At 37.4% G+C, this 14,054-nt stretch overlaps 1 protein-coding gene across 5 annotated transcripts in view; it reads left to right on the forward strand.

Annotated features, from left to right (window-relative positions):
- The window catches only part of IGSF11 (immunoglobulin superfamily member 11), a 120,252-nt gene that overhangs the window by 89,713 nt on the left and 16,485 nt on the right, over window positions 1-14,054 (forward strand). For all 5 annotated transcript variants that reach the window (XM_055315772.1, XM_055315774.1, XM_055315775.1 and 2 more), the window contains exons 2-3: window positions 9,380-9,543; window positions 10,942-11,149. In XM_055315772.1, coding sequence (XP_055171747.1) covers window positions 9,380-9,543; window positions 10,942-11,149 — 372 coding nt within the window. The remainder of the gene's footprint in view (window positions 1-9,379; window positions 9,544-10,941; window positions 11,150-14,054) is intronic.

Here is a 14,054-nt window from a genome sequence, read left to right on the forward strand (position 1 = left end):
AGGGCTCTTCAGGCCATCTATATCTGTTAAAGTGAGCTTTGATATTTTGTATCTTTGAGGCCATTTGCTCATTTCATCTGTGTTACCAAATATGTTAGCATAAAGTTATTTATAACATCCCTTTATTATTCTTTCACTGTCTTTAGTATCTGTAATTATGCCCCTTCTTTAATATTTGTACTTCTCTCTTTCATTCTTTGAGCATTTTGGTGAGAGATTTATCAATTTTATTGACTTTCTCAGAGAACCAGTTTTTGAGTTCACTGATTTTTAAAAATTTCTTACCATTTTTAAAAAAGATTTTATTTATTTATTTATTTATATCCATCCATCTGTCCCTTCATTCATTCATTCATAAGAGATACAGAGAGAGGCAGAGACACAGGCAGAGGGAGAAGCAGGCTCCCTGTGGGGAGCCCAATGCGGGACTTGATCCCAGGACCCTGGGGTCACAACCTGAGCTGAAGGCAGATGCTCAACCACTGAGCCACCCAGGTGCCCCTACATTTTTTATCATTTTTGTAGAATTCTACTCCTTCTTCTTTTGACTTACTTTTGATTTGATTGGTTTTAGTTTCTTAAGGTGGAAGCTTAGGTTGTTGATTATAAACCTTCGTTTTATATGAGCATTTATATGCTATTACTTTTTCTCTAAATAGTGCTTTCTTCTCAAATTTTGATATGTTGCATGTTCATTTTCACGTAATTCAAAATATTTTCTGATTTTCCTTGTAATTTCACCTTAAAGTGAAATATTTAGGAGTGGATTTTTGTGAATATTTGATGATTTTCTGAGTTTCTTTTTATTACTGAATTCTAATTTATTTCACATTCTTTTTATGATTTTAATTATTTTAAATTTATTAAAGTTTATGTTGCAACTCAGAATATGGTCTATTTTGGTGAATGTTTCTTGTGTTTTGGAAAGTAATGCGTATTCCACGATGTTGAGTAGAGTGTCCTAAAAATCTCAGTTATGTTAAATTATTTATTGGTAGTATTGTTTAGGTCTTCTGTATTTTACTGATTTTTTTTTCCTTTTTAATGACTTCTATCTATACTACAGATTTGTTCTATGTCATTGTTAATGACAGAAGAGTGTTCCAGTCTCCAACTATGATTGGTATCTTTTTTCTCTTTTCAGTTCTATCAGTTTTTGCTTCATGTACTCTGAAGCACATACACAGGACTATTATGTCCTCGATGAATTGACCCCTTTATCATTACTTAATGTCCTTCTTTATTTCTACTTTAGTGACCTAGTTCTCTCTTCACATGCTGCTTTTTCAAACTCCCCACCAAGAAGGAAGGTTGTGTTGGATTTGCCAGGCACCATTGATTTGGTAGTATCTTTTGACAAGGATCTTATGACAGTTACCTCACAAACAACTGTCCAGTCTATAGGTGACTGTTTTGGCCGATTGCCCATTCCTGGTACAATCACTTGTAGCCAGGATGTGAATGAGATCCTGTGTCATAAACTGTTGTAACCCACATATAAGGAATTGTCTCATTCTGCTTTCCCTGAAGGAAATTGTGGCCAAGGTAGCCGTCATAGTATCATGTCTCATCATAACATTGCCAAACCTGTTTCTGCTTTTGTGCCTTGCTGCTTTAAACACTTAATTATAGTCACATTATTCACTTAGTTTTACAGATGAGTTTGCAAACACAGATGCTCACTGGAGTCAGGAGGGTATCCTGACTGAGTAAAGTGGACCATATTATAGAGTAACATGGGGGTTGGGAATCGTGGGGAATCTGGGAGTATGGAGAGCTCATGCTTTGTCTAACTGGAGCAGCACTAATTATCATGTGAAATGCAGGCCCAATGTTACTATCTTCACAGTTTTTCAAGATAAGTTGGTAATCTATTAGAGTTTTGTGCTATTTAATTGTAAGTAATTCAAAGTATTTAAAAACTTTGAGTGGGTCATACAATGTAGGCCAAACAAAATATGTATGTAAATGAGAAGGTTGTGGTCATCCCTGTAAGAGAATTCTTAAATACCAAAGCCCGATATGAAATCAGGAAAGGTCAGTAATAATGGGAGACTTGCTGTAGAGGATTCTGATCAAGTTCACATCAAGTGTTAGGAGCTATTGTTGAGTAAATCAATCACATAATGGATATGACATGGCATGGGGACCAAATAGATATATATATATATATATATATATATATATATATATATATCTTTTTGATTATTTGAAAAGTGACAAGGGGAGTGATAATGTAGACTGTGAGCATTGGTTTGGTACAGGGCTTTGGGCTCCCTCTGTCTCCTCTCTTGAGTGTGCTCAGAGGAAATAATTTCAATATCTAGGTCTCCTGGCATGCTGTTTGCTCTTGGTATGGTTCCCAAGGAATGTTTGTGGTTGAAAAGGAGAAGTTAATGAGAAGGCACTGTTTTAATACATGAAGGGGAACCATAAAACAATGGAAATATAAGACTGTGATACTATGAGTCATAGGCTATGTAGGAGTATTCAGTGCCTCAATCAGAAATATATAAGGATATATAATTTTACAGTAGCTTGCTTTTGTATACCAACAGTAGAGTATATTGCTTAATATGGCATCAAATGATAGAGATTTAGCAGTGATCCTACAAATTGATTAATGTAGATGACCAGTGCATAATAAAGCGATCTACATTGATCAGATTAACCAAATTTACATTAATCAAATTTACTCATTTAGTTTAGTGCTGTGTTAGTGGCCAAAATATAATGTAATATCAACTAACACATTTTTTAGTTCAGATGGCAGTTTAAAAAGAATCATATATTAACAATTATAATTGTAGATTATTTCATCTAATTAGAATTTGGTTACAGTATGAAAAGTGATTTGTCTTAAAAATCACTACGATATTAAAGATCGATACTCCATAGTTTCCTTGAGAAAATAAGGAGTGTAGAATTTTTATTTTTTGAAATTTATTTCAGTCTCATGGAACTACAGAACTCAATTTACATAGATTAAATGAATTTTATATTACATTTTTTTATATGTAAGAAATAGCACTTACGAAATCGTAAAGGAAATCACATAAGCCAATTAGCATTTTGTGACTGCTGGTATTAGTATCTTGGGTGGCAGGGCAACATAGTCCTCCCAAAATACCATCAGATCCTTTGATACTTTGCTGGCTGTATTCCCAGAGGGGAGTACTCTGGGGTTTGGGCTGGTCCTGAAACATGAGTACATGCTCCATAGACATCAGTGAAACTCTGTTTTGAAATCTCAGTTGGATTGCTTGCTCCAGTCCTCCTCCTGAGCTCCAGGTGTTCTGCTCTGATGGATTTGTAGGGGATGTTTCATGTTCTCTGAGTCTGCAGATCACGGCAAAATGTCCTTTGTCGGTTCTCTTGGCTACTGTGTACTGTGGATGATCCCTCTTAAGACTTTGAAGGGTTCTTTGCTCCCAGTTTTTTTTCCTCTAAGGGGTAATTCTTGGTCTGAGAAAAGTATGAATTTCTTTCAGCTTTAAATCTTGGGAAGGAAAGAGTATAGACAACTGTTATTTATGATTTCAGCTCCTCAGAGGAAACAGGGCCATGTGCTTTATGTCTTTCTTATTTAATTGCTTAGCGTCATTCAGAATTCATGAGTTGACTTAATTTTTCTTGGGTAAAAGTACTAAGAAAAGATCCAAGCCTGCAAAATGCTGCCAAACCAGCTTCTAAATTATGCATTTCTCATGTAAATATTGCAAATTGTAAGGTATTTTAAATGAATTTTTAATCTAATATTTAGCATTAAAGTTTAAATTCCTGCCTAGAATTTCAAACATGGAAACACACTCCTAAAGGAAAGGGTTTTTAGTTGTCTATTTAATAAGATAGAAAAAAATTCATCATTTAAAATGTGAAAAATATCCATTTCCCTCCTTTTTACTCTTTCAAAGAAATTTTCATTCATACTCAGTTTAGTCAGTATGTTAAAAAGGAATTCTGAGACACAGTCCCAAAGCAACTTTCGTCTTCCTGATCTCTTTAAATCCATTCAAGATGCAGTTCTTCTTTTCTTATGAGAAAACTTAAGCAGGTTACACAACTTTTCTGATCACTCTGAGTTTAGAAATAAAGCAAAACAAGAAAAATCTCAATTAAGAGACAGAAGTATATGTGGTTTCCAGAATGCCAGTGGTCCACCCTCTAGGATTCAGAGGTCTACCTCCAGCTTCCTTCTAGTGAGGTCTCATCCAACAGCCCTCTAGGTGAGAATGGAAGGTGGCCCTGCACCAGCATTTTGTTTGTTCACCTCTGACCCATTGGTAACTCTCAGATGTCCTTGGCCCTGGCATATTCCAGGATCAGAGGCCCTGTTGGGTGGGAAAGGGCTGGGGCTTAGAGCTCACCAAGCTCTAACAAGGAAGCCTCTTCAAAGTCTCTTTACAGTTGTTCACTCCTGACCTATTTATTCCCAGGGTCGCCCTGAAAGTTGGGTGGCCAGTTTTCAGCCATTTTCTTTGTATGCATCCTTTAGGGTAGCTTGCTCTGGCATCTGATATCTTAACAGATGACATTGTAGGGTCTTGGGTGACTTTCTTTTAAAATTCTGTTCCATAGAGAATTCTGGTAGCTAAAGAACATAATAACCTTTTTATGTTAAAAGTTTCTATCTAAAAGAGGCTGAGAGGGGCACATAGGTGGCTCAGTTTGTTAAGCATCTGCCTTGCTCAGGTCATGATTTTGGAGTCCTGGGATCGAGCCCCGCATAGGACTCCCTGCTCAGTTGGGAATCTGCTTCTCTCTCTGCCCCTGGCCCTGCTCATTCTTCACTCTCTCTTTCAGGTAAATATAATCTTTAAAAAAAAAAAAAAGAGTAGAAGAGATATATTTACAAGTAAATATATCTTTATATAAGTAAAGTATATATTTACCAGTAAATATATCTTTATCTTTATTGATAAGGAGGTATCCCTTCACTCTAATCTGAGTAGATGTGATAGTATTATTTATTTTCTGAGACATGATCTGTGGGAGAGTTTGGCATAGTAGAAAACATACCATATTGGCAGATGGAAGACACAGATCCTAAACTTAACACCTTTGGCAAGTCTGTCTCCCTGGACCCTACTGTATATAGTCTTTCATGTGAAGACTGAAGGAATTGAATTAGATCAATTTAGTAACATGTATTTATTGAGTTCTTAATTATGTGCTCAAAGTGATGGAGTTCTCAGTGGACCTTCGAGTGTACTGGTGAAGATACGTCAAATAATGAAATGAAATGAATATGAATACTAAGGAAAACGTGGTGTCAAGTTTGGAGAGTGCTTGGAATGAAAGGAGCATTGCTTTATGAGACCCTGACTGGGCTGAGGGGTCAGGAAAGGCTCTTTTGTGAAAAATAACACTTGAGCTGATAGGAAGGATGAGCAGGAGGCAAGAATTGGAGTGTGGATTAAATGTGTGTGTGCACGTGCGCAGATGTATGGGCACGTATATTTATAAATAGTGCTTACTGTGGGGCTTGGCATATGGTCACTGTTGCATGTAGTATGTGTTAATAGCAGGAGAAGCCGTGGTGGTCATTGGCTGTCAGCATCCGATACAGCCCTTAGCAGACCCTTTTGCTGATGTGATGGTAACTTTTAGCCCCACTTTACAGATGAAACAACTGAATCAGAGATGAAGTGACTTGTTTGGGGCCACACAGCTAAGAAGATGAATGTGCCAAATTGCAAACTCTAGAGCTCTCCACCTTTAAACCCACCCTTTTCTTATCTCGAATGTTTCTCCTGTGGCCATCTCAGTACCTGAGATTTCAGAGTTCATCTTCTAGGAAACATGAAGTAGAGAAGTCAGTGTTTGATAGCTTCCCCCACCCCCACCCCCACCCCCCAGGGCTTGCTCTCCGCTAGCAGACCTGCTCCCTCCCCTCAGCTCCCACCCTGTCCTACGAATTTATTCTTCCTTTACTTACTCCTGACCCACTCTAATTGGTTTCCCCATCAACATCTTTCTCATTCTTAGTCTGTATTGGCCATTTTTTTCTTTTTAAAGTCTGTGTGAAAGATTGTGTGAGCTCAGCTTGAACTCAGTGAATTAGGGTGGAAGGTCCACATTATCCTGTATGGTTAAAAGGGCACACAGTCCCTTCACCTCTTGGAGTATTATCTGGAGAATGTAGCCAGTTTGGCTTCTACACTATTGGCTTCTCCACTACACTAATGCCATCTCCAGCCGCATTTATTATAGACACTGTGACCAAGAGACTCCCCCTAACTAACCCTCTTCTGCCCTTAAGGTAGCTCTTTCCCTGCTTCATCGCCTGTTTCATCATAAACCCTCACTTAGTACTTGAGGTTCTTTCAGTTTTCCCTAATATGTTCCTTCGACACTGTTCCTGATGTTATCAACTGCTTTGTATCCCATCACAGATGGCTTCTTTTATGAAACGTTTTATCCCGTAAATTTAACTCCTGAGAAATCATCAGACTCTATGTGAAGAACATGAGGTTCTATAGAAGGAAGGTGTTATGTAGATTGATTTTTTTTTAACTAATTTTAATCATAACGGTATGTTACTGGGATACTTTTTTTTTTTTTTTTTGGAGAATTGAGATAATATCACTTCAAAGTAAAACAATTTGAGATACTGCCATGGGCTTAATGTAATTTTCATGATTAGAATAGCTTCTCTGTTGGATCTCCCTGGCCTATTTTAATCTCCTGTTAGTCCCATACTGTTCTGTAGTCCCAGGGGGACAGGCATTCTTTTTAGAAGAGATAACAGTTGATTTTTCACTTCCCAGGATTTGGCTCCAATAAATCACTATTTTCTTTTTTGAATTTTAACAGTGTTATTGAGGTATAATTTACATTCCACAAAATTCACACGTTTAAAATTCAGTTATTTTTTTGGAAATTTATAGAGTTGTACAACCATCTAACCATCCAATTTTGGAAGTTTTCCATCTCCCTAGAAAGTTCCGTGGAACCTATTTGCATCAATCCGTCATCCCTCCTCTTTAGCCTCATGCAACCACTGATTTGCTTCTTGTCTTTATAGATTTGCCTTTTCTGGGCATTTCATATAAATAGAATCATACGGTATATAGTCTTTTGCGTCTGGCTTCTTCCACTTAGCAGAATGGTTTTGAGAAGCTCATCTGTGTTGTATCAGTAGCTTGTGGTTTTTTATTTCTGAGTCATGTTTCATTGTATGGCTATACCATATTTTGTTTGTTCACTAACCAGTTGATGTGATAGATATTTGTATTATTTCTCTTTGGGGGTGTGATATCAGTAATGCTATCATGAACATTCATGATATATATGTTTTCACTGTACTTGGGTAGATTCCTAGAGGTGAAATTTCTGGGTCGTTATGTTACATTCTCACCAGCAATGAATGAGGATTCTAGTTTCTCTACATCCTTATAAAAACCTGGTTTTGGGGGATTCCTCAGCGGTTGAGCGCAGTCTTTGGCCCAGGGCGTGATCCTGGAGTCCCAGGATGGAGTCCCATGTCAGGCTCCCTGCAGGGAGCCTGCTTCTCCCTCTGCCTGTGTCTCTGCCTCTCTCTGTGTCTCTCATGAATAAATGAATAAAATTTTTTTTAAAAAAAGTTGGTTTTATTGATGACAGCCGTTCCAGTGACTGTGTAATGGTATCTCATTGTGGTTTTAATATGCAGTTTCCTAATGAATAATAATGTTGAGCATCTTTCCATGTGCTTATTAGTTTTTTTAATATTTATTCACATATTCTACCCATTTTAATATTGGGTTGTATTTTCATTGTTGAATTGTAATAGTTCTCTATATATTCTATATTTGAATCCTTTATCAGGTGTGTGAATTACAGATATTTTTTTCCTGGCCTATACCGTGGCTTTTTATTTTCCCAATTTAATCTTTTGAAGTATGTAAGTTTTAAAAATTTTAATGAAATCCAACTTTTTAACTGTTGTCTTGTATGATTTGTGGTTCTGGTGATATATCTGAGACCTCTTTGACTAACCCACAGTCACAATGATTTTCTCTTTTGTGTATTTCTAGAAGTTTTATAGCTTTAGCTGTTATATTTAGGTCTGTGACACATTTTGAGTTGATTTTTGTGTATACTGTGAGGTAAGTATCTGAATTAGTTTGTATATTAGTATCTAATTGTTCCAATGCCATTTATTGAAAAGATTATTTTCTCCCATTTAATTGCCTAGTACCTTTGTTGAAAAGCATTTTACTAAAAATATAAGGGCTTATTTCGGAACTCTCAATCCTGAGCCATTTATCTGGTGGTCTATCCTTATGCTACTACCACACTATCTTGATTATGATAGCTCTGAAGCAAGTTTTGAAATCAGTGTGAATTCTCCAAATTTGTTCTTATTTTTCACTATTATTTTGGCTATTCTAGTTCTTTGCCTTTCTCTGTGTTTTAGAATTAATGATATTAAATATTGTAATGATATTGTAATGATGCTCTTGAAAAAATCGATTTCTCATCCCTCCTCACCATTGCAAGTTTTTTTTTTAAGATTTTATTTTATTCATGAGAGAGAGAGAGAGAGAGAGAGAGAGAGAGAGGCAGAGACACAGGCAGAGTGAGAACCAGGCTCCATGCAGGGAGCCCGACGTGGAACTCAATCCTGGGTCTCCAGGGTCACATCCTGGGCTGAAGGCAGCCCTAAACTGCTGAGCCACCCGGGCTGCCTACCATTGCAAGTTTTGCTCAGACCCTATCAGTCATCTTCTCCCATGTTGTATTTGAATCTGGCCAAATACCAACTACTTACTTTCTTACATAATAAAGTAAGAAGCTGCTCATATTTTTCATTTGTGGTTTCTTTCTTTTTTTTTTAAGATTTTATTTATTTATTCATGAGAAACATAGAGAAAGAAGCAGGCTCCATGCGGGGAGCCCGATGTGGGACTCGATCCCGGGACTCCAGGATCAGGCTCTGAGGTGAAGGCAGACACTCAACCACTGAGCCATCCAGGCATCCGTCCCATCATTTGTGATTTCTAAGAGATAAAGAGATGAACAATTTTTATTATTTTGAGTCAACGATTGGTCAGTAGTTGTTCAGTAAGATTGTCATATCAGTCTGCTTACATTCCTTTTTTTTTTTTAAAGATTTTATTTATTTATTTATTCATGAGAGACACACACAGAGAGAGAGAGAGGCAGAGACACAGGCAGAAGGAGAAGCAGGCTGCACACAGGGGCCCCGGTGTGGGACTCGATCCCGGGGCCTTCAGGATCATGCCCTGGGCTGAAGGTGGCGCTAAACCACTGAGCCACCTGGGCTGCCCAGTCTGCTTACATTCCTAATAATACAACATTCAAACCTTTTCTCTAGGGGTTTGGTCTGTCAGGAAAGGGTGAGCACACTACCCTCCTGTTCTTTCCCCTGCAGGTGTCGCAGCTTCCCTGGAAGTCTCCGAGAGCCCTGGGAGTATCCAGGTGGCCCGAGGCCACACGGCAGTCCTGCCCTGTACCTTCACTACCAACGCTGCTCTCATTAACCTCAATGTCATTTGGATGGTCATTCCTCTCTCCAATGCTAACCAGCCTGAGCAGGTACTTCTGTTCCTTTCCATGCTACCTCTCAAATGTTCATCTTTTCAGAAGAGATGGGGAGGAAAGCATCCTAAGTACATATTTGATTTCTAGAATAAGGTGGCACTTTCAGTGAGCCTGTGCTGTTTTAAATCCTATTCCTGTGTTATTAGTCAACTATCAGAAGAGATTATCCTATTTTTAAGAGGCTTCTTTTTTTTTTTAAATGGATGTCAAGAGAATCCTTCTGAGAGTATTACGTAGGAATATGGAATTTTATCAAAAAGCATTGCTGATAGGAAATATCAAGACAGGAAATGCAAAAGTATACTTTGACAGGAAGGGACTAACAGTGGCATATGTGGATGAGAGTATGTTTTAGAGACAGTGATAATGTTTAGGAAGTAACATTAAGTAGTAGTCTTTGATTTATTTGACTAATTTCACAAGTGTTTTAAAATAAACACAGCCAGACATACTAGCCAGCCTCAGAGAGTCTCAAATAAATTAGGATAGTGAAAATAGAAGCTACTACCCAATTACAGCTAAAAGATCCACAATTTTTATTATCCATTGCAGAAAATAATGCTCAGAAAATTAATGAATAGTAATCATGATTATACCTTTATTTCCAAAGATAATTTATTACTGTTACGAAGCTTTTCTGCTTCAGTAAGCCTATTACCACCTAAAAATATTTGATAAGTAAATTTTCTGATATGAATTTGAATATGTATATTTATTAGAAGCTTGCTTTGTTTCTTCAAACCAAGGAATTTATTATAATTAGGCTGAGCCTTTGAGATCATTTTATTCAACTTTATCATTTTAGGAGGCAAATAAAGACTTGACTGTATTCCCCAAACATTTACAGATAGAGCTGAAACAGAACCCAGTTTCTCATTCTCAGCCCACAAGGCTTTTTGTAACACCATTTTGCGTCCTCTCTCCTAAATAGTTGACTTTGATAATAGAAATTGACGTAAGAGCAGTCATGACCCACAACTCTTCTTCCCTCTTATGACATTCGTTTATATTCAGGCTATAACTATGATCTATCATTTTGTCACCTAGTAAGCATGAGAATGGCAGTGCTAATTTTTTAAAACTTTTTATTTTGGAATTATTTGAATAAAAATATGTATGGGCTGAGAGTAAGATTGCATTAAAGACATTTTCTATATTGTGATGGATTAGAAGTAAACAGTGTTATTCCAGTTTGGGGATATAAGAATTTAGAATCCCAGAATAGACCTACGCACTGGTGCTGAGGTAGGAACTTGGTGACAACTGTAAGAGGAAAAGTAAAGTTTTCCGATGTTTGGTGCCGTCTCCTATCTACCAGATAGTTATTGTTATGTACTGTGTGTCTAGACGGGGATGTAGTGGCCTATTTATTTATTTTGCTTTCTTTTTCAGGTCATTCTGTATCAGGGTGGACAGATGTTTGATGGTGCCCCCCGGTTCCATGGTAGGGTAGGATTTACAGGCACCATGCCAGCCACCAACGTCTCTATCTTCATTAATAACACTCAGCTTTCAGATACAGGCACCTACCAGTGTTTGGTCAACAACCTTCCAGATAGAGGGGGCAGAAACATTGGGGTCACCGGTCTCACAGTTTTAGGTGAGTGACAGGATGTTCCAGGCACCTTGGCTTTACTTAGGATATTCCTGACTCTACTCTTGAACGTATTTATTTCTGCCCATCCTTACTTGCCCTCTGGATCTGCTTGTGTCCTTTTCCTGTCTCCTTTCATGTCTGCTCCGTGTGGGCTCTGCTTCTTTCTGCTTTTTTACACACAACCTTCCCATCCCTTTCTCCACTTCTGGTGGCTGTCTAAAGCTGCTTAAATGATTTGTCCTGAAGGTGGCGAAAGGTGGTGTAAAATACCATCACAAGTGGCCTCTCACTTTTCTTCAGTGTTTACAGGATAGGGCTTAGCGTTGAGAACAAGTTAAATCAAGAATCATATATTTTTCGTGCAAAGCAGAAGTCTCAGCACATAGGAGAAAAAATGATTATTTCATGTCTACATAACACCAAGTAGGCTCCCTACAGTTCTCGACTTACACTTCATGTCCTGGTGTAATCGCAGTAATACCTCCTCCTCCTCTCAGAAGTCTAAGAGTGATAAGTTATATGGTCAATTTAGTCTTAATATTGAGACCCTACAGATTTAGGGCCATTTTCATGGTGGCATAGGCAATGAACGATAAAGCTTAGATGAAAATGTAGGTCTCTTGTCTCAAATTGGTACTTCTTCCATTATACAGTGCAGTTAGACTGTCTCATACTAAATTAAGTCCATTCTAAACATGTTTTATTTCTCACTTCTGCTGTCTCGGAAATGAAATACTGGCCTCCTAAATGCAGACTTGTGGTAGAAGGGGCTAAATTCAGCTCATTTGAGGAGACCTAGAAGTGCTGAGAGGAGGCTGATGCTCTAGATTGTCCTCCATCCTCTTCACATCGCAAAATCTACTCCCTTGTTCCTTGGCAAATTCTTGCCCTTCCTTTTCCCTTCCATTTTTGAGTTACTTGAGGATACTAGTCCTGGGGCTTTTTGCTGTTTTCCCTCTTTGCATGATAATATGCTATGGCCTTGGTGCCTTATTTTCCCAGTCTTCAAACAAAATAAGAAAACTAAGGGTCAGGTTGGAGATTTCGATTCTAGAAATACTGTAATATGTTTAAAATTGTAGAATTTTTAGTTATATTAAAATTATAGTTATATTGCATTATTAGTTATATTATTAATATGTAATTATTAATAATAAATAATGATATATTATTAGTTATATTAAAATATGTAAAATAGAATCATATTTTTAAAACTAAATATAGAGATTTAAAAATACTTGAGTACTGAATACAGAGTACTCATGGAATTTCAGTGTTTTTCTTTTTTTTTTCAGTCTTTTTCTGATGTTTATACCTCTAAGTTAGGTAAATGACTTCCCACATTATCTAAGTTTATTTTTTCAATTTTTAAAGAAAGAAAAAAAGCCTTAATTTATTATATAGATAATGCTACCTTCATAGATTTTGAGTTTTTTTCACAGTGTCATGGTGGCAGTGTTGAAGGCAGTAACTGATGAGATTGTTTTACCCCATCACAGCAATTAGGATTCTCTGAGATTTTTTTTACTTTTCTTACCTTATATACCCTTACACCCTTTTGTTGTTCTTCTTCCCATACCTGCTTTCTTTCCTGGTTCCTCGGTCTATTGCACTTATCTTTTATGCATTCACACATTCATTTTGGATAAGTTGAACACATTTATTGAAAAGTCATTAGCGCATTACATCATTAGTTGGATTTAAACTTTACTGCCTACATCCCCCAGCATGAGACTCCAAGCTGTGGACTTAGTTTATATTTTTATTTGCTTGCGTTCTTACTACAAAGCACGACCTTCTTGCTTTAGTGTTCTTTTTTTGGTAATTGTTTATTTCATGTCCTTTGTGTCCTTATCTGCCTTAAAATCTCCACTGTATTACAACCCAAGTAGTAGACATACTTGAACCTTACTCTGACTCCCCTGTAAAGCAGAATTTAGTTTAAAATAGGTCTGTTTGGTTTTTGTTTGTAAAGTAACAAAGAACCTTGGGAAGATGGTCTTATCTAGAGAGTAAGCTGGCAGAGTCAGTGGTTATTCTTCCTTGAAATATCTTTTCTAAAAGTAGCTTCTTCCAGTAATTTAAAAAAAAAATGTTAAATTGTGGTAAAATACACATAACATGAAACTTACCATCTTAGCCAGTTTTTAAGTGTACAGTTCTGTAGTGTTAAGTACATTCACATTGTTGTGCAGCCAACTCCAGAACTCTCTTCATCTTGCAAAACTAAAACCCTGTGCTCATGAAGCAACATTTCCTTCTGCTAACCATTGGTAACCACTTTTCTATTTTCTGTTTCGATGGATTTGAAAACTCTTAGGTGCCTCATATAAGTGGAATCATTCTTTGTCTTTTTATGACTGCCTTATTTCACTTGGCCTAATGTTCTCAGGGTTCATCCATGCTGTAGCATGGGTCAGAATTCCCTTCCTTTTCAAGGCTGCATAATATCTCATAGTATGTATATACCACATTTTGTTTATCCATTCATCCATCCATGGACACTTGAGCTGTTTCCGTCCTTTAGCTACTGTGAATAATGCTGTGTAGATGGGTGTTCTCACTAATGTCTCGAAAGGCAGTCTGTGGGCATGAAGGACCTTAAGCATTCTTTAGAGGAAGGAGAGCTAAACCAAGACCATAAGAGTCCTTGAAAATATCAAGAAAGGGTGTAGCCCCTTTTACGTGTTTGCCTCCTGGCAGCTGAAGTGGTGGGTCCCCACACCTGTGCCTAAGTGAGTAGTACCTATGAGTAGTACCGGACGAGCCACTGGCCCCACTCGTGAGGCGGTCTTCTGGTATGTGGTCTAGAAACTGTTATCTAAGCCTCCAGTGCACTGAATGTTGATGTCTCCTTCATCATCAGTTGGCTTACAGTAAATGCATCCTTTATTCCTTACTCTTCCTA

The sequence above is a fragment of the Nyctereutes procyonoides genome, unplaced genomic scaffold, assembly GCF_905146905.1.
Source record: "Nyctereutes procyonoides isolate TBG_1078 unplaced genomic scaffold, NYPRO_anot_genome, whole genome shotgun sequence".
Lineage (NCBI taxonomy): Eukaryota > Metazoa > Chordata > Mammalia > Carnivora > Canidae > Nyctereutes > Nyctereutes procyonoides.